We start from the raw sequence: 22,324 nt of genomic DNA, 5'->3' as shown, positions 1-22,324 counted from the left end.
CAAAAATTTATTTAATTATTTTTATTTCAGAATTTGTTTTAAGGTCAGAATTTGATAATCGAATTTCTCTTACCTACTGAAGAGCTAGAATTTGGAAATTCTGTACACTTGGATATTTTGGTTAGCGATACACTACTTCAGTATTTTAATAATCTATAATTTTTTATTACTGAATTTTAAATTAAAGTCTAGGATCATAAAATGATTAAAATAAAAAAAAATCTAATTTTTAGTAGATTAATCAAAATGCATTTAAAAACAGTTTAGTTAAGTTTATTATTTAATTTTTACTGATTTATTATTCAATTCTTTTCAAACAATTCTTTACGAAAATAATAAATCTTTTAAAGTACTAAAAAATCTCAAAACAGAGCAAATTAGACTTAAACACACATTTATTTATTTTCTTTTGACAATAGTATAGTCTCAGATTAGTTATATATTCTACTTTGAAAATTGATTAAATGCATTTTGAGCAGAGTCTCAAGCGCATAGACCAAATTTCATATAAAAAAAACTCTCTAAATAAACTCAACGGTGAACTATAATCAGAAAATTTCATGTTTCACGTGTAGTGTAAGTCAAATATTTTTAATCCTAGAAGTTTGCAGGGAAAAAAAGGAAACTGCATATTTTACTTTTTTTTAAAAGCAAGACATGTTGTTAAGAGTGCTATATATAAGTATATTGCTCTGAGATAAAAATTATTAATATGCTCTACAGCATTAATAAATTTGATTATTTAAGTCTTGTTCAACACGAATGTCATATACCATCTAATTTCTGAAACATAATACTAATTATGCTTATTTAAAATCAGCACTAACTTTTCATTTTTTTTTTCATATATGCAAAAAGATCATGCTTTTCTTTTTGTTCAAGCGACTTCCAGAGAAAGTTCTTTAATTAGACCCTTGAGGAAGATATTAAATCATAAAAAATGAAATATTCAATTTATTATAATAGTTCATTCACTTTTGATTCATCAACTGCTGAACTTTCGATGAGCTGAAATAAAACTTTTTTCAGCTCATCATTCTTTCTCTTGATAAAAGACCATCATCATCATTTTTTTTTACATTTTTTTCTAACTATATTCATCATCATGATTCTTTTATTTTTCAAATTAAAACATGCCGCTTTCTTCTAAACACAAACACTAAAAAAAAACTTTCCAATCTTCTAGACGTATTCATGTATACATTCCTTGTTTCTCTCTTTCTCATGCATTAATCGAAAACAAATGAAAGTGCTAACCCACGATCCTTTTGAATTTCATAGGCAAATTCATCATTTCTCAATAGACTGCCATAAAGACTTCGACAACTTCATAAACCGGGTGTGACGCTATTCCTACCCCCCTATTTCGTTCTCCTGCCCCTCTTTTTTGATAAACCAGAACCGCTCCTACCTACCGCCCTATCCCGCCCGAATCGAAATCTATCGTTTCAACGAATCTAATGAGAACTTGATTAAAGTATAGCGCAGTCCATTGGTCGTGCCTAAACTCAATCATTCTTGTGTCAAAGTAACTTTTACTGTTCTTTCTTTTAATCGGATTAAAAGTAAGTGGGTTCAGCCGAAACAGTCGCTTATTAGAAACAAGAAGCTTCTTTTTCATTATCTGATATGATCGGTACAAGAGTCCAGCGTAACTGATACGTAAAATTAATATGTAAATTGAGTAATTAAGAAACCTGGTGCTAGATTTCAAAGCTGATAACTAGTTTCTGGGCACGTCAATTCAATTTGCTTTTGCAGAGAAAAGTTGTTCAATAAGCAAGGTTTTGTTGCCGAAACTAGAGAATCCTTATTTATTTATGATAATTATTTTGTCGCTCGACATGATTTCTCACGATCCGATTGCATTAGCAATTAACTGTGCCCACAAGTTCTTTTTAGAGATTAATTAATCCTTCGACGTCAGTCTGTTGGTAAGCACTGCTTAGAGGCAAAATTTGCCAGTAGCTTTACATACTTTTGGAACAGAATGAATTGTTGTTTACAAGCAACGCTATGGCAGTATGATCTAATTCAACGTTATTATGATATAATATCATTCATTTAAATTGGCCAATAATAATGTATACTCCGAAATTCCACGGAATAACTGAGATGAGATTTCAGCATTTCTCGATATAAGAGATATAAAAAATTCTTACACTTGAGATGCATTAATGTTACTGCATCAGAATTCTTATAACATTATTCAACATTATAATAGAATGATACAATTCCTTTAAATAGAAATATATTAATTTACAGCACGAAATGGTATGGAAAAACCTTAAGGCTTTTTCGGAGTTCTCGACTCGATCATACCCTTGAAATGAATTAGTGTTTTTTTTTTTAAATCAGAATTCTGAAAAAATAATTTAAAGTTCAATTAGTGATATTACGACAGTGTTCTGGTAACGCCATGTTTACTCAGTTCGACATCATAATAGTATGGTATAATTAAATAAATCAATAATAATTTTCATAGTGATATTGTGTGGAATACTGAGAAGCAATTTATTTATTGCTAGACACAAACATGCACAAAGAAAATAAATAAAATCTTAAGCCTGAAATGGATTGATGCTATTATTTCAAATCTGTTACAATATACACATAAGTTAGATACTTTCTTTTTAATAAAATATTAAGTACTAAGTGTAAATGGTTAAAAAAAAGTCTGACTCCACATTTGATAGCTGAAAGTTATCTTCTGTCAATATAAATTCAGTTTCCGTTGAAGCTTTAAACCAATATGCCCAGTTGTATAGCTGAAATCATAGAATCATTTATTTGGTATTATTATCCATGATTATCATGTGATCGGTCAACGGGATATTTGATGATTCGCCCATACTAGCAATCAATTCTGTTTATGAATCTTTTCAAGGAATTTTAGCAAGTAGAATAATGAAGCAAAAATCAGAGAAACTTCACAGTTAGACACAAAAGACGAAATGCCCTATAGTTCTGTCTTGAAAATACGCAAAATAAAAGCACACTAAAAATGATAGTATCTGAAATTCAGTGTGGATCAACTCCAATGCACAGTTTGATCGCTTTTGATAGCAATACAGGTACGACAAAATGTTTCTCGCTTAATATAACGGTCTTACTAACTCAACAGGTAATAAAGCTTACTGTTGTATCAAGGTATTCGAAGATTCTAAAAAGTTTCTGAAGGTGACTAAGGTATAAAAATAGGCTTTCATAGAAAATTTCAGACGGGTTCAATATGGTACAAGATCGTAAAGCATGGTCAGAAACCCATAAGAATCCCTACGAAGATATTTATCCACTACCAGAGCCCTGTGTGGCCTAGAATTATCGTCATGAATGAAAGCGTCATCCGCTAAATAAGGGCAAACAGTAACATCAAGAATGTCACCTTGAATACTTGAATGTCTTCACAAATTCAATTGGACCTACCAAATCTCTTTCATGGATATGATTATTGTGAGTTCCCGATTCCAACCAGAAAAAATATTTTGAGTCACTTTGCAATTAATCTCGGAATATACCAATAAAGAGTGTATATCCCCATTCACTTGCACTCCCATTGGTATGTATGCCAGTGGGATTGTATGTTAATTTACAATGATATATGGGATAGACATATCACGTCTTACCTACAACCGTTCCTTCATGAGAAGCCTTCTGTGAGAAGCTGATAGTCATACCAGCTTTCTAGTGGCTGCTACAAAAGAAAGTTTGAGATGGTTTGGGTAATATTTCTGTGCTTTCTTGCAGTTAACTGCAAATAGGACGAATCTGCAGCAATTGTTGCGCCAGATCTTCCATGGCTATGTCTTCTAGAAACTGATTCTATGCATAACAATGCAATCCGCAGTTCAAGAATTATTGTAGGTTTCAGTTTAAATAATTTTGCTGCATACGATTGACTCTGATCCGTTTGTATTTTTTCAGAGAAAAGCCATATTTATTCTCCAGATGAATAATTTCAAGAACACATTCATATTTAAAAAATGGTTGTCCCAAAATTTCACTTCGCAGTTTGTATTTGCATTAACTGCTAAGAATTTCGAAAATATGTTTTTTGGACTCAAGAATCAAATGATGGTAACCGACAACAGCTCCTTTAATTTGCATTCTATATTCTAGTTGAGAATTACCTTTTGTTCTTGCGTATTGTGTAATTTGCCTGAAAATTTATTTATTTTTGATAGTGCAGTCGAACTTTTTCTGATTCTTACTTAATTTTGGGAAATAGGTGTATAATTATGATTTTAAATAAATCAACATTATTGTTCTAAAACCATACCAAAGCTATAAATATCTTCCTAATAAATTATTCATCATAAATCAGATAGAAATACATTATTTATTAAGAAGCTAGATTTCGTAACTGATAAGTAGTTCCTGGGACGTCAATTCAATTTTATTCTGCACCAAAAACCTGCTCATGAAATAAGGTTTTGTTGCAAAACTGGCGAACAACTTTTCATAATTATCCTTTTCCGTATCATATATTTTGTCATTTGACATAATTGTAACTGATTCGACTAATCAGCATGTTATCATTCCTGCAAGTTAAATAAATTCGCATAATTCAAAAAGAATATTAATGTTGCCTCAGAGTAAAAAAAATCTCGAAATTAATAGCTATTTAATAAAATATTTTTAAAAAATTAAGGGTATGAGAGTATTTTTTTAAAAATTTGATGTTCTAATTCAGCATTACAATTTGTACTCATTCAGAAATGCAATAGTATTTCACAGCTGCGCAATTCTTGGATGTGCCCACTCAATGTTTGTTGATTTTGCAACTGGAAAGCTGTTCACTAAACATGCTATTGATGCCTGAAGCTAGAGGACAGTTTATTTATTTTACTCTTTGCAGCTGAAAAAGATAAACTCTGTTTACTTTCATTGTTTTATCTTTACATTATTTTTCACATTTAATAGGATTTTCAGGCAGCTACTCTGAAAATTAAACCAAGCAGATAAGTGCAAACGAAGGGATATGTGGTAAAAATGATTTATATATTTAGGGAATTAGTATAAAAATATAAGTTTGTTCCTGACTGCTACAATTTGAAAACTTCAGTCAATTTTAATTTGAATTCTTAGCTCAAAAACTATACAAAAATGCATACTATTATGCAAAACATATAATTATACGTAAACTATACAAAATTTCAAAAAGATCTAAAAAGATCAAGAAAATTTCGAAACTTAAGATTTTTTAAAACTTAAGAAACATTTCCTTAACAAAATTCACTAACGAAAAAATCTTGACAAAATTTAAAAACTTTAAAAGCATTGAATTTTTCAGAATTGAATTTTTTTTACTGAAGAAAATTAATTTACCCAAAAGATAATGAAATATTTTTAGCAAAAATATTTGAAATTATGTTTTACCCAGAGTGCCACCATTCAGCCTGAATGGCAAAATTATTCCTTATACATAAATTCGTTAGCCTATGGTCATAATTATGTTCCATGTTTAATGATGAAATTATTGTGGTAATATTCACTGAAACGAACTTCTTGAGAAAATTAATAAAGAATAATAATTAATAAGAATAAAAATTAATAAGAATAATTACTAAGAATAACAAATTAGCTTTTCTTTCTTTTAAAAAAATAAATGAAAAAGTTTCACATTACTTCTATTTTCAAATGTTAATAATAAATTCTTGTACATTAATAAAGTATGTTTTGTTTCCATATATTGCATTTTATAAATGTTTTTTAGATCAATTATAAACAAATTTAATGCATGTAAATTATTAATGCTTCAAATATTATGATTTATATACACAACATATGATATATGTTTGTTCATCTTCCGCTTGAACTAATTTTTGATAGCTATACATATTTTACATACTGCAGCATAGGTTCACAATGTGTGACGGCATTACTTGGAAAAAATGTTCAACTAAAAATATTTTCACAATATTTCTGAAAGTAATTATCATACTTCTCTTTCTTCAGAAATGAGTAAAAAAAAAGGATTAAAAATAGTCTCTCGAATATTATTTAATAAATACACTGGTCATAATAAAACAAATAGAATCAAATTAAGAGAGTTTCCGATTGCCACGTTCGTAAATGGACTATATGATTCAGAAAGAATACAGAGAAATCCGAAAATGTCACGGAACAAATACATAGACACGATTTGCAATGGTTTAATGCATTATAATGGATTTCTTGAACTAAGTAGAATAACAATTAAAATAAAACAGCAATTATTTTAAACACATTATTTCTGTTTTTGATAATTACAATCTGGCATAGTATTTTAAAATCAGAAAACGATTTTTGAAATTAAATTTTGAGTCATAGAAAAGTATATTATAATATGATTTTTTCATGTCGGAGAAAAAGTTTATTCCAGTTAAAAAAATGGAAAAAAAAAAAAAAAATGTAAATTATTTTTTTAATATTTCGCTTATTTTAAAGAATAAACCTCTGTCTTGTTGCTATTATTTACTATAATATGTTACGATTATACATGTTATAGAATTCATAAAGAATACATTTATTAATAGGATCTTCAAGTATTATATTATGATGATTCATTAATTATGATTTCAAGGTCAGCGCAACATGCCATTAGTTCATTACAGATCTCTCTAAATTCAAGGTTAAAAGATAAGGTCACTTAAAAGAGCTTTTGAATATTCCTTTTAAGCTATTTAAATGATGATTAGAAGCAATGTTCAACATTCAATAATGAGAGTATACATCAACTGTTCCATAAATTTAATGTTTTGACCTTGAGAATCCTTGAAATTCATATTTCAAATGTGTAGAAAAAACGCGTCCAAAGTTATGATGTTAATGATTGTTAGGTAAAAAGACACTTGTGAGGAGTTTGTTATTTTACCCAAGTAGTAGAGGAAAACGATTACTTTTATTCAATAAAAATATTTCACATGTAATCAATTAATTTACCACATTTGCATTTTCTTAATTTCTTCCAGAGTGTGAAATTGATGTGGATAAAATTATACTGTCAGCGCATTTTTGTCATTAAAAACTGCAAACTGCTTCTCATAAGTACAACCGATTTTATTTCTCCTATTTTCTAATCTTTGAAAATACATAATTTTTGTAATTGTTCTCTTTATTGTGAAGTAACTGATGAATTTTCTTTTTGAATGCGAAATCTAAATCAGGATTCCCACTCGAAAATGAGATTATACATCTCTGCGAAAGTCAACTACTTGCTCTTAACAATAGTTAACTCCAGTTTCAATAACATTTTTCATATAAATATACTGGACGCATAGGACTAGAATGTTTACGCAGAGTAGATTTAATGTTTGATATGAAGTAATAAATTCTACATTTGAGTAAAGTTGCTATGAGAAATAATACCACTTTCAAAAGTGTTTCTGAAATTAACGGGTGAAATATAAAGCGCTGATTATAAGAAGATTAGGAGATAGCTAAATCATACAACTGAGAAAAAGATGCGAATGGACATATTTATTAGAACAATATTTGGTATAAAAATTGTATGCATAAATTATCTGAATAACACTGTATAAAACATCATAATATATAACAAATTAATTGAAAGAAATGTAGAATTTTGTAAATTGCATATTCATTAATATGACATTTTTTTCCGATGCGGTAATGTCTTATTCACGACTAAACATTAAAAGAAGGAAATTAATTAAGTTATATACGAAAACACAACACAGCTTCCAATAATCGGGAGGCCTCTTTATGGTTGTACCAAATACTTTGAGTTTATGGAACTTTGATATAAGTCATTAATTTTTTGACCAGGGAGATATTAACTTTCACTAGAAGAGGACAAAAAAGGGAAGACATATTTTGGCTGGTCAATATAATTTATTACAAAGCTGAATAAGACATTATTACAGTACACTCCCGATTATCCGCGGAATTGAGTGGCGCGGCCGCCGCGGATAACAAAAATCGCGGATAATCCGAAAAAAGCTAAAAACGAGTATAGCAAAAGTCATTCCAACTTTGAAAAATCGTTTTATGTACAATAAAACTTAAAATAAACAGCAGGAAATGTTTAACTAACGCTTAATATTTTAGTATATCACTCAAAACTAACCTAAAATGCATTTTGTTAATGAAAACAGAAAAGTGCTTTGTACTTACGAGAGGCGTCAAGGATACACAGAAAAATTAATACATATGTACTGTTTTAATACTGTAATGTATTATGTAATTACAAAAGCATCACTGTAAAACTACACCTTTTTGAAGAAATCAGTCATTTGCGTTTGCTTCTTGGTTTGGAAGCATTTTCTCTTTGCTTGGAAACAGAAAAAAAAAAAAAAAAGACTTAGTGCGGCAGGCGCGGATAACCCGCCCGCGGATAATCGGGAGTCTACTGTATTTTAATTTTTAAAAATTAATGCGAAGAGTGAAACTGTGAATATATTTTTAAAAGCCCCCTCACCCCTCTGTAATCTTCTCTGAACTATAATATGCCTATTATAGTATTATTTCAAATAATTATATCCTTGCGAGACAAATAGAGCCTCGCTTACTAATGGCTGGTCAATTAAATATTTTTAGAACATTTTGTACAGACATTGTTACTTACCGACAGATCTGCATTCGGGACAGTCGTGGGCGAAAATACATTGATCTGCATGTTTTTGAGCTACTGAAGCCAATTCTTCATCCCAGACCTATAAAAGAAAGACAAAGCTTAAAACATTCTCATATGTATTAAACGAAAATAAAACATAGTGAAGGAAGTTACTTATAGAGAACGAAACATTAATTCAATTTATTAATTATAAATCTTTATCTAATACAGTTATAAATCTATTCAAAGCAGTATATACAATCGTCCACAGCCGTCTATAACGGTGAGCGGAGTTAAAAATATCCCCGCTCTTTTCAACTGCGTCAGCATCGGATGAGAAATTCCAATGTATTCGGCGTTCATATTTTCCTGTTAATAGATTATAATTAGTTTCAATCCGATTTTAGTGATTATTTTTGATTCGAGTGCTTATGAACATGAAGGATACAAAAGATCCTACTGCAAGAAAACAAAACTTCTATAGTTATCGTATATTTACTTCCAAAGTGTATTGCAATTAGCATGTGTATATTTTATTTCTTAAGCATTGTCAATGTGCACAAGATTTTCTACTACAACTTTCTTTAGTTAATCTATGACAATTAGTTCCGAGATATTGTTAACTAGATGACAACCCATCTAGACTAGCGCTTTTTCTAGTAAAATTCGAGAAATAAGTAATTCAAAGCTTATTTTTTAACACGCTGATTTCCAAGCCTATTTTGAAAAAAAAAAAATCTAAAAGTTCTGAGTTATCTTGTGTTTAGAAGTCGACATGACCGTAAAATAATATTTAAATGTACAATAAAAATGAATAGGATGAAAATGTAATAGTTCTTCTCTTGTTTTAATTTGCATTAGATTTATCATGCAACAATTTAAACAAAGTAAGCATGCAAATAATTTCAGAATTGAGATAAATATTTCTCAATAATGTAATCTGCTTGCTAAATATAATTATGAGAGCTTTAGGTTAGTAATCATTTTAGAAGGAGCAGAAAAGTTTGTGAATATGTTAATTTAAGAACTTTAGAATTTTAGTTAAGTGTGAATTCTTTTTATGGTTTGATGTTACTACTTCTCTAACTTCGATTACTAACTTTTCTTTATGATTTCATTATTTAAAATGAATAAATTCTATATCAAATAAAAGAGAAGATGAATGCTTTAAATAAATACGTTCAACACTAAGCTAAGCAACCTTTTATTCAAGAATATCGCTCCTACAAATTGGGTAAGTAATAAAAGTTGTAAATTTCTGATATATGTATAATAAATACATGTGCAAAGTCTCTTTTTATGTACAGAAAACTTCTGCGATTTTGTGCATACGCCAAACGGGTTTCATTTCACTAAAACAGAATACGATAAAAGATAAAAGAGATCATGTTTATTTTTCATCACTCTATATATAGAAATATTACAGAAGTTTCGAATTAAAACAAGATAGTACGATTCAATTTCTTAAATAGAATTTAGGGTTTTATTTACAGTAATATGCCGTTAATTTTACTTAAATCAGGAATATTTCGAAAAAGTCAAGTGCATGTGACATCTCATTTTCATAACAGAAGTTAATGGTTATTTCATTTATAATATAATTTGATTTTAGTTTCATCAAAGCTTATAAAGAATAACTTAGCTAAAAGAATATTACTTTAGCTTAACTAATCTTACTTTTACGAAATATAAAATTTCTGATCTGAAATACGAAATAAAAATAAATATATTGGCACTTATTCATGGAAATGATCATTCCTTTTAGAAATGAATAAATTTAATTTTTTTTTGTGACTCAAACTGTACCATTAAAATCAACAAAAATGAATTCATCAAACTTCATTCCAGCAAAATTCTTAATGACTCACAAAGCCTTTGAATATAGGCGAAAGTAAGTTAACAGGCTATTAATTGTTCAGTTAATGACATATTAAGGCAAACGTATATTTTTGAGTGATAAAAGTTAATGGTCCAAATTCTACAATAATAAAATCAAATGACGATGAGCAATGTAGCTTGATTATAATTTTGTCAGAACTTAGTAAGAAACATAAGTGTAAGAATTCTACTTTATCATCAATTTCAATTTTGCATAATGTAAATTTTTTTTAAAATGTAATGTATTTTCGTTTATCACGATTTCCCAAATCACGATAATTTCTTTTTGAACTGAGCAATTTTTTTTGTAACTCAAATTGTGCTAAAAAATTTGCCGTAAATTTCAGTCAAAATGAATTCATTTTATTACTGGCTCATTCGAAATTCTTACTGACTCAAAGCATTCGAACATAAGCAAGAATGTCTTAACGTGTCATTAACTTTTAAGTTAATGACATATTAAGGCACTCTTCCTTATATTCGATTGTTAAAAGATAATGGACCGAAATTTACAACGCATAAAGCCAAATGCTAATGAGCAAGAAGTTACTTTGAACACAGAAAATCGTTGGAATGGACGGTAGCTTTTACATGTCACTAAATAATGAAAAACGCACGCAGGTGGTCGTTCTTCAAGTGAAAGAGTGACAGTTCTCAGCCTGAATACAATATAACCACTCTTGCTACCTACGAGAAATAGATTATCAAAAAGAGATTTGAGCTCTTATTTTTTGACACAAAAGATTTCCACTGAGAGAAGGTTAACAAAAAAGGCAAATGAATTTTTTTCTTGATATATTGCGTCTGATCTTCCCTTGGGGTTTTTTGTACGGTTTTCCAAAGGAATTATCGAAGAAGTAAAATGCGTAGAATAACCATGACTCGTTAATCGGCAATTTGGTTGATTAAGTAATGGGTCATGGTCGCTGGGTGTGATTCAGGCTATGAGCGACTTGCGTTGGGAACACGACCTCTTCGCACATTATAGCCGGTTCATACTGGAGCTAACTCAGATGATCCTAACAGAATTAGGCCGGAACTGGCAATGGATTTGGAAATGACATCGGAAGAGTGAAGAGGCCACCGTAGCAAAGTTTCCAGCATAATTAATCAATTGGTAAATGCCTCCAACCACAATATTTCAGTCAAGGGTACAAATTGCAGTTGTGAGAAGAAGAATAAAAAAAAATAAGAAAGAACAACACAAAGTTGGACATGAAGTGATTGTAGAATAATACAATAAGTCATTAGTGTTTTCAGAAACTTATTTTTTTACTGGATGAAATATTTATTATAAAGCTGATAATGAAAGCTTGAATTCTCTATAATAATTGATTATGATAGATTATTTTTCATGAATAGTCATTCATTATTTTTACTTCTGTTCATTTCGATTCTCGAGTTCTCAACCTTTCTGTTTAAGATAAGACTGGCAGGAAATCTGAATAAGCTTGTATATCGATATTGAATAAGAAATATTTTCTTGATATGATAGATTTCCGAATGCAAAATTTATCCACTATTATTCTTTATAGCCGGATTATATTGGTGGTAACTCAGACAAACTAAGTTGAATCGGAACTGGATTGTATTTGAAAACGGCCAAAGCAAAATGTATAGGGTAATTAATCAATCGGTAAATGCCTCCAACTGCAATATTTCAGTCAAGAGTACTAACTGCAGTTGTGACACAAAAAATGCATAAAAAGTCTCCCAATTGGACTTGAATTAATTATATACAATAAGTAATTAGGGATTTCAAAAATTATTCTTTAATGTATCAAATACTTATCATAAAGCTTGTTAAAATGGAGGTTTAAATGTAATCATTTGACAATGATTTGCTTTCTGAGAAATATCATTAAATCTGTCCACTTCTATTTCATTCGCCATTTTTAAGATAAGAGTGGTATAAAACTTGAATCATTGCACATTGGCTCCGATTAAAGAGTCAATATTTTTTTTGTTCAATAGATGTGTGAATAAAGGAATAATTACCTATACCACGAAAATTAAATAATATTGCATATTGTGATAATATACTATAAGGTTTTAATAAATCTATGTGTTGAGTATTCACTTTTCCTTTACAATAGCTGCAGTATTTAGATATAACTTTTCCTTGATTTAATTACAACATAATTTATAAAGTTCGCATTTAAATTTCTAACCCAAATTATTGTGATGACATATTTAATTTTATAACATAATTATGATATTGTAGAATTTAAATAACGATCAATGGGGTGATGAGATTTAGTTTCTATTTTGTAGATTCGAAAGACAGCGGAATTCCTCAAAAGGGTACAATAAAAAAAATCTGCGAAGGAAATTTTGGGTTCTGAATAAGTACTTTAGTTGTTTTCTAGAATATATCAATTTCTATCTTTCAATGGAAGGAATAAAAAATAACTTATATTGTGAAAGTAAGATTAAAAGTTAATTATACTTTCGGCATTTCAGAAGTGAAGACTGCCTGAAATGTGGTATTCAGGCAGTAATAAAGATGTACTAACAGCTCTTATGTCTCCTAAAAGCCTATTTATTTTCAAAAATCAGAGAAGTTCTTTAATGTTGTCGATGCTTATATATTTTTTCAATCAGGCAGCCAAATAATAACACTTTTACACAGCTCGTCAGATGTTATTACTTTTCTCTCTCAATGTTTCTTCCAAGTCATATAGTTTAATTACGAATCATAATCCTAATATTGGAATTTGAATTTTTGAAATCAAGGAGAAAATTTTCTGAATAGAATTTCAAGTCTTCCGTTTTCAAATTGTTTGATACTTTTTTTGAAAAACAATAAATAAAAATAATTGTTTTTCAAGATAAATCTTCAGTTTCTGTAATTTTCGGTTACTTCTTCTTTATTTTAATATCATTTTTAATTAACAGTTCCCTATAAACTTAAAACTTATCTCGTTTGGGTAAAAAGTTTATCGTACTTTACTCATGTTTATCTCTAGCAGTTAATATGAATTTTTAAACTATTTCTCGATGAAATTTTCTGGAATATTTCTGGGTATTGTGATTTTCTTTTTACAAAATAAAAGTGTTTATCCAAACTGACTACATTTCTAGGGCGCTTCATGCAATTACAATGAAATAATAGAAATAACTAGGTTATTTCAAAACATTTATCAGCTGCATTCGTAAATCCTGAGCAACGTTACCTAACTATCTGATATCTATGTACGCATGTAACTAGTTAGCTAGTGACAGCGCAAATTGAGGTGTAATTTAGATTTTTAAAACAGGTACAAAAAAGAAAATTAAAACGTGAGAAGAATTAAACCGTAGCAGACCGCAGTAGCAATAATTAATAGTACCAATAAATTATTAATTATAATTAAAATAATTATAATAAATATAATGATAATAAATTATTAAATAATATAATTAAATCACTTAGATATTTCATTCTGTTACGTCTTGAAAGGTATTTTCTTCCGGGATTTAGCTTTATTTTTTTCCTTAAATTTGTTCAGTTCATTCAGGGGACTACATGAGCCGTAGCCCAAAGACATCTAAAATTGAATTTAAAAAAAGTTTTATTTTGTAGAGGGACGATTTGCAAATTTGTAAGGTGTTGTCTGTAAATATAAAAGTTTTTTTTTTTTTTTTTTTTTTGCTCATTTGATTTGTTAGGTATTTTTATCAAGCCATAGACGTTTGAATGCCTTATTACGGTCCTGAAGGGCTATTAAATTACTCTAGCCCATGGCGCTTAAATTGATCTGTAAACCTTAAATATTTTAATTTCTTACTTATAAATTATCATCTATGAACAATTTTGAGATTAAATAGACTAAAAAAATTTGCATTTAACATAATATGTTTATTTTTTTCTTCTCGTTTAACGTGAAAGTCCCCAGATTTTTTTTTGAATTTCTAGTCTGAAAGCTCTTGAAATAGGTGCGTAGTTTAGGATACTGGCAGTTGGGTAATGAGCACTGTACAAAATGTAAAATAAAAATAAATGTATATATATTCAGAAATAATGAAATATCTATCACATTTTTCAAAAAAAAAAAAAAAAAAAAAAACGAAAAATAAAATAGGAAGAGATATCTTGCGTTCACTTTTATTATTTTACCATCAGATTAATTATTCCACATTTGTCGTGTTAGAGTGGCCTTATTCTATAATACGTGAAAACTTTAATGCGGTTTATTTTGAAGAATTTTCAAAAAATTAAATAGAACTAATATTATTTCGATGCTAACTAAAAGCAAAAATGGGACAGTCTGATATATTTATTTCACTTTCTGGACAAATCCCAAACACTTAGCAATGTGGAATGTAGAGTTAAAAATTATTATTGTCTCAGTTAATTATTTCGTGTTATATAAAACTTTCATTAAACAGAAATACTAATGACACTTCTTTCATTCTCATACAATGACGAATTTCCGATTAGGCAGACTAGGTGGCTGCCTAGCGCATATTAGCAGAGAAGGGCATTAGACAGGCAGACCATTTTAAAAGTATTAATTTCCTGTCCGACAAATAAATAAATTTGAAAAAATATAAATTCTATGAATCATAAAATATTAGGGTATTATTAACCTCTATCAAATATAATTGATCAGGTTCCTATATGTTTGATTATAATTAATTAGTTATAACAGCATTCATAAATACGGATGTCTGCTTGAATAGTATTGAATACAAACGTACTGGGGTGACCTTGCATCAGAATAGAAAATATTCATAATCTCGTTGATTAAGTTAAAAATGCAGTGAACTGTGGAACTAAATTGACAAGTTAAAAGGGGAGGGGTCACATAATATGCAGTGTCTGGGGTCGGAACAACTTTAAATACACTACTGTTCGTATATCAGATAAGAACACGAATCAAGCAGGTCCTTGTTTTCTGATAAGGATTGTACATGAAGACATACCCTAATCTCTTTTTCCAGAAAAACAACTTAGAAAATTCTTGTCCTTTTTTTTTTTTTTTTTTTTTCAAATTTTCTCTGTTGACACAGTTTAAAACTTTGACCAGTCAGTTTTGCTCATGATATGCAAAATGATTTCATCTATTAATATTGATTGATTATGATGGATGAAGGCATCCCTTTATTCATCTAACAAAACCAGTCATTTTTCGGTTTCGAAGTCATGCAGTGATTTGATGGAATAACAAGAACACGCCCGTTTTATTGAGGCGACCACTTAACAAGGCGATCTTCTAAAAGTTAAGTCATGTTTTTGCATTTTAAAGAGCAGAATTGAGATGTTAGCTAACAGGTAACTGAGATGTTATGTCTCCTGCTACTGAAATTTCAGTTTATCGAATCCATCAAAATCTGCACGGGAATAAAATGAATCATCACACTCCTGCAAGTAGGTTAACTCCCAAAAAATGAATGAAATAATATGAATTTAAGACACATGTGTTTGTTCTTTCCTCATTAAAATACTAACGAAGTATGCAAAAATGTTCAAATAAAATTTTAACTTGAAGAGCGTAATTTAATGAAATTATTGAATTAGTGAAATATGGTTTGTTAAATTCCGAAGAAATTCTTTTGTCAAGCTTGCATGAAAGAACCACATTCATCTTCTGAAACACATGATGAGGAACGATGTATACGATGAGAAAATACTGTAATAATTAAAAAATTCGATTTCAAGAGCTTAATTAATTTCCATGATAGACTTCTTTCAATTCTAACAAAAAATGGAATTATGCCTTTATGTCTGTGATCACGAAAAATAAGAAGATAAATAACTAGACGAATGTTGGCAAACATTGAGTAGTTATACAAAAATAGCAAATCTTTATCAAATTTGGACAAATCTACCAACGAGAAAAAGGTCTATCAATCCATCTATATGACAACTCAAAAGCTAGGGTATCGAATGGCTTAACTTGCTACATAATTTTATAATCTTGACATAATTTTACCAATATAGAATGTGAAATCGAATATTACTTAGGGGGGAATATTGAGAGAACCTTGGAATCACATATCAAAAATTAAAAATCGTCAAGTAATTGTCATGTGCCCTGTATACAAATTATTTTAAATACATAATGGTGACATAAAAGAAACTTTACAAGCTTCTAGCTAGGTCAGGCATACAAATCAGTCTTTTCGAGTTTCCGACCCATTTATAGTATGAAAAAGGGTCGGAAACTCAAAAAGACTTTTACAGAAACATTTTGTCTGAAAAATAAGTAAAAAACAAATTAAATGGACAGTTCAGATTTAATGGGATACAAATTGACATTAGAGCAACTGCTCAATTACGTGAACAACATAGCAATTTGTACTCAGCATAAAAATACGATAACAGCTGGTAAGACGCAATATCAAAAATTCATCAAACTTTCTTAGCACTTAAAACAACTACTTAATGAATTTGCTATCTGAAGCAATATACACTTCGAATACTATTTTTCATAAAACTGGTTTGCTGTACTATGGTAAATTTGAATTCCATTAAATATTTGTAGTTCATTTTATATGGTGTACTTAATTCATTGACAAACAGCTTTGCAATATCCCTCCATTTCAACACTTCGGACTTCATTTTCTTTTGTAAATTAGCTTGCTTTTGTAAGCCCGACCAATACTCAAAATTCGTAAATGATATTTTGTGACGCTTTGTATAGGATTCTTTAGATGAAGTGCCTGTAGCTCTTTATGCTGGGTCAGCTGAAGTTGTCACTGACTTTAGAAGTCATGCATTAGTAAAATGACGTGTGTAAAAATTAATTAAAGCAATATACACTTCGAATACTATTTTTCATAAAACTGGATTGCTGTACTATGGTAAACTTGAATTCCATTAAATATTTGTTGTACATTTTATGTGGTGCACTTAATTCACTGACAAACTGCTTTGCAACATCCCTCCACCTCAACTCTTCGGACTTCAATTTCTATTGTAAACTGACTTACTTTTGTAAGCCTGACCAATATTCAAAATTCTTAAATGATCTTTCGGGACCCTTTGTATAGGATTCTTCAGGTGAAGTGCCTGTGGCTATTTTTCAGTGACAGCTGAAGTTATTATGGATTAATAAAAAGATGTGTATAAAAATTAATTAAAATGTATACATACCATCTGCATCATGTTTGCTGCTGGAGGTTGGTTATTTGTTCTTTCATAACCCTGTGCTACTATACTCCTGAGGTAATTGTGCTTCCAAACGATGTAATCCTTTTCCGGTTGGCTGATGCCCCGTGAGTAGATGGTGCATCTTGGATTCGGTGGTCGGCAAGCAGTATGCTGATAGCTATACCTCATGTAAATGAGGGGACATCCCCCTTGGTAAAAGGGGGATCGAGCTCGACTGTGCACTTCGTAAAAGAGTGGAACCAGTACTATCGCACTGCATAACAGCAAGAGGTGATTCATTTGATAGGGTAAGTTCGAAGAGCCGGAGATCTGTAAAAGAAAATGGAGATTTTCTTTATATATGCATATTAGAAGAGAACCGACAGAATAAGTATAGTATAAATCAAAAAAATTTCTGAATGTCCTCATAGTAATTGTTTTTTAAATGCTTGCAATATCCACATCTTTTCTGAATAAATAAAAGCTCGGAAATTGTTAGTTTATTTTTCATTTAGACGCTTGTAATTAGATACTTTAAGATTAATTAGAGTGTTGGTTTCGGTTGATGATGTTTGACTCAAGTCTGTGATTCATATCATATATCTAATTTGATTATCCCATCCCTATTATAACTAAGAGATTGTAGTGAAAGACTAATATAATTAAATAAAAGATATGAATCACGGACGTGAGTCCTGCCAGTTTGCTTGTTAAGGTAACCATACTTTCCGGATAACCGAGACAGTTTCAAATTTAATACTCCGAATTATTTCAGATTTTATTTATATATAAATATCTCATGAGAGAAAATACTAACTAAGTTTAGCTTTTTTAATTCATTTTAAATACTAATAAAATAAAACTAAATTCTTCCTTTTAATGTTTTCTGTATATTTCAAGAGATCAAAAGTCCTAAATAATTCAGAATATTTTCGATTTTGAATTATTTATCGCCATCAGAAAAATAATTCTGAATTGAAAACTGTATTTCAATTAAATGTCTTGAATTTTCTATTTTATAAAATATTAGTAAAAGGATCATGTTAAGGAATCTTCAACTAGATTTAATTTTTTAAGTGAACTTTTGGAAATTTCTTCTTTTCAACTTTTATAAAACTAGAATACATAAGATCTTCTTAATACGACTCATGTATATGAAGCAGTTTGATGAAAAATTGTCGAATACCTTATTTAAATTTCTTTAACCCTTTCTATTTTATTTTATGTACTGAGACATTTTACAATTACTTATGTTTTCTTCGAACTTTTGCATACTGTGTGTGTAAATTTTTTACTACATTCTTTACACGTTAGTTAAAATTTGTTCAAGTCCCTTTATTGATAGACATTGGAAAAATGAAAATGATAAAATTAAAAAATGAGCATTCATTTTCAAGCATAAAACATTTCTCAAATACGAACGATAGAAGATACGTTTTATTGTTACAATATGTTAATAGAAGTTTTGTATATATCCGGATATAGTATATGATAGACGTTTTTCATATATATCGTTCTCTCTATTCACCGTGCATTCCAATCCAAGACATAAAACGTTACTTCACCAACAGGATTTTTGTGTGAAATTGAATTGCCTAAATAAATTCGTTTTGAAAATTTTTCAAACAGTAAAACTGATTCCTTTTTTCCCACTCATTGTTATAAAGTTAAAAGTATATTCTTCCTTACGTAATATTCTTTACATAAAAATGGAATATCCATATTTTATAGGTAACTATACTTATTATACCACTTTTCCCAACAGCGATAACAATTTTCAGAGGTTATGAGCCTTTGAGTTCACGAACTCCGTCAAATCATGGCACACCTTTGCATCCCAAGCGAAAGAAGAATAAAAATGTATGCGGCGTATAAGTATTAATTCTTGCAATAATTTTAAGAAGAATATGTGATTAGGGAGATATAATTGTAGATTATATGAATTGCATATTTTTATGAGAAAAATGTTAAACAGGTTTTCTGCGTCATTTCCCTACTGATAACACTTTTTTTCTTGCTGAAATGAGCAGCTATGAACTCAGTATTTGAACCCAAAATAAAATTATATTAAAATCGAGATTTGAACTTGAAATCTCACGATAAAGAAAAGCCGCATTACCGCCGGTGAAATAAGAAGACAGTTATTTCTTTTTTTCATTTGTTACAACATAATCCTTCAGATTTCATTCAAAATCAAAAGTTTTTTTAAAGTTCCTTTTGATTTCTATTATGAAAAGCATCAAACTGGACAACCTTTTTTCCCCCGACATGAGTTTAGCATAACAAATACTTCATTTAGGAATAAACGAATTCTGTGAACGCAAAAGCACTATTAATTACCATCAAAAAGCTTTGTGTGAAAAGCGATTAAATTACTTTCCGTATGTGTTATAATTCTGCCTTTTTTCCAAGGCTACAAAGAAAGCCAGACAATACTCAATCTGATTTGAAGTTCACTCACTCCAGTTGAAAAAGACCTTCAACTCGTTTAATGAACTTAGAGATAACGTACTGCTTCTGTATAAATTTTTTTCAGTTCAGTTATTTATTTATTTATTTTATATCTGATTTCCATATTCTCAAGACGTAATAAATATCCTCGCTGCTATTTCAGGTATTTGTTAAGTTGTGAAAATGTGATTTTTGGATCTTACTTTATAAAAGGAAGCCGGATAATAGTTATAGAAATGAAATGTTTAATTTTATTGCTCCAAAAAAAGAAAGAAACAGGTCTCAAAACGCTCTGTTGTTTATGACACATACAATCCCTACCATTTTAATTAATGAAGGTAAAGTCTAATTTCAACTTTATTCGTCATTGTGAGAGATATGAGATGAACATGTTTTGTTACAAGTTTATTACTTTCTTGCAGACAAAATATAGAGATAAATTACTTTAATTCTTGTAGACAGAAATTAGATCTCGAGAGTTAGATGAATCTCCACATTTTAGACCTCTTTTGGCAGTGATAATATTCGAAATAAACATTTTTAGAATATATCTGCAGTATATGAACACAATATTTCAAAATCGCAGGAAACTAGACTAAACAGTTTTGATATGTTTCTTTTACACCTAATAAATTTTGGAAAAAAATCTGTGTACAGTAAGTGCGTCTGACTGCATATGCGTATGTACGTATATAAGAAAGTCGAAGGGAGAGAATTCCAAATGCAATGCTTTTTTATACAGGTAAGAAATATACTATTTTTGATGAAATCTCAATCTCATATTTCGAAGAATGCGATGTGGCGTATCATAACTCTCAGTTAAATAGTCTTAATGCATTTAAAAGAAATTAATATGCTCAAACAGAAATGAATTTGTGGATATTTTGTATAATAAAAGTTTATATGCATGCTAAATTTCGTAGTTCTCTTTGAGTGATTTCATATATAGAAATGGATTTTAAGCCAATCACTAGTGGTACGTGGATGCTTGTTGTTTTCAGTTAATTGTCAACATGAGTTGCCACTGACCATTCATTAGGTGAAGCATTTATGGATATTCTGTGCAATAAAAGTTTATATTTATTATAAAGATGCTTCATTTCGTATATCTCTTTCCTTAATTTCGTATACAGAAACTAATATCAAGTCATTCACTGGTGGTGTGTGGTCACTCGTCATTTTTAATTAACTGTAAACATGAGTTGTCACTGACCACATATTAAATGTAAAATTTATGGATATCCTGCACAGTAAATAATTATGGATATTCTGCATAATTTATAATGAAAGGATAATTTTATGGCACTCTTTCTTGTAACTTCACAGAAATCAAAGAAATAAACACGAAATCATTAATTGATGAGGTAGTCGCTTGTCATTTTAAACTAAGCATAAACATCAGTAATCATTGACTGTACCATAAGTGAAGCATTAAAACTGCAACAATAAAAGGAAAAAATTATAGAAAAAATTATCTTTAAAAATAAATGGATCGGTCTTTTTACTATTTTTAATTTGTTATTATTTCAAAAGATTGTTCGATTTAAGAACAATTTTTTTGAAGAAACATTCATATTAAATCGAAGGAAAAAATAACAAAAACTTACACAGATTTAATCATCCATAAACTTAAATTAATAAGCAAAATTTGATGATATTCTTTTAAAAGACGTCAGTGTTGAAACTATTTAACAATTGTTTTGCCGAAATTGTACTTTTTGACGTTTCTAATTTGACTTTTCACTGGCCGTTTTTTTAATTACTTGTCTGAAGAAGAAAATAATGAAAAGACATTAACATTTTTACAGCCAAAAACTTAGTACCAGTATTATTCCAAAAACTGTTAATGAGATTGTCAAATAATAACTAATCAATAAACAATAAATAAGCAACAATCCAACCATGTTCATTTAATACACGGCTCTTAATTCAAAATCTTCATGCCATGGTAAAGTCAATAAATTGAGCTCACTAACTCGAATTTTCCAGAACTAAGAGTAAATAATTGGCGTTTGAGAAATAAAAAATATAATCTGAATACCATCATCAACCGTTTCTGATAAATAAAGCTGGTAATAATTTTTCAAATCATCAATTCAATAAATCAAAGCATTTTCAAAAAAAATTTCAATTATTCAATTTAATAAATAAAAAATTCAATTAATCAATTCAACGAATGAAGTAATTTTTCCATTAATCATTTAAAGAAACCAATAAAATTTTGAATTAATCAATTGAGTGCGTCAAGAAATATTGCAATGAATCAATTTTTGAAAAGTTTTTGTAGTTAAACAGCTTTATGACTGATTGCAACTCTGATAGTTATGTTTTGGTTAATAAAAAACTATTAACCTGGCTCT

The 22,324-nt window shown here is 29.3% G+C and overlaps 1 protein-coding gene across 2 annotated transcripts in view; it reads right to left on the bottom strand.

The window, feature by feature from the left end:
• Positions 1 to 22,324, bottom strand: part of LOC129958637 (CRISP/Allergen/PR-1-like) — a 173,627-nt gene that overhangs the window by 90,952 nt on the left and 60,351 nt on the right. For both annotated transcript variants that reach the window (XM_056071237.1, XM_056071236.1), the window contains exons 2-3: positions 17,517 to 17,843; positions 8,570 to 8,657 (exon numbers count right to left, since the gene is read on the bottom strand). In XM_056071237.1, coding sequence (XP_055927212.1) covers positions 8,570 to 8,657; positions 17,517 to 17,813 — 385 coding nt within the window. In that variant the 5' untranslated portion in view covers positions 17,814 to 17,843. The remainder of the gene's footprint in view (positions 1 to 8,569; positions 8,658 to 17,516; positions 17,844 to 22,324) is intronic.

Source organism: Argiope bruennichi, chromosome X1 (genome assembly GCF_947563725.1).
Source record: "Argiope bruennichi chromosome X1, qqArgBrue1.1, whole genome shotgun sequence".
Classification (NCBI taxonomy): Eukaryota; Metazoa; Arthropoda; class Arachnida; order Araneae; family Araneidae; genus Argiope; species Argiope bruennichi.
Note: the sequence above shows the minus strand (reverse complement) of the source record. Positions and strands in the feature narration are given on the sequence as shown.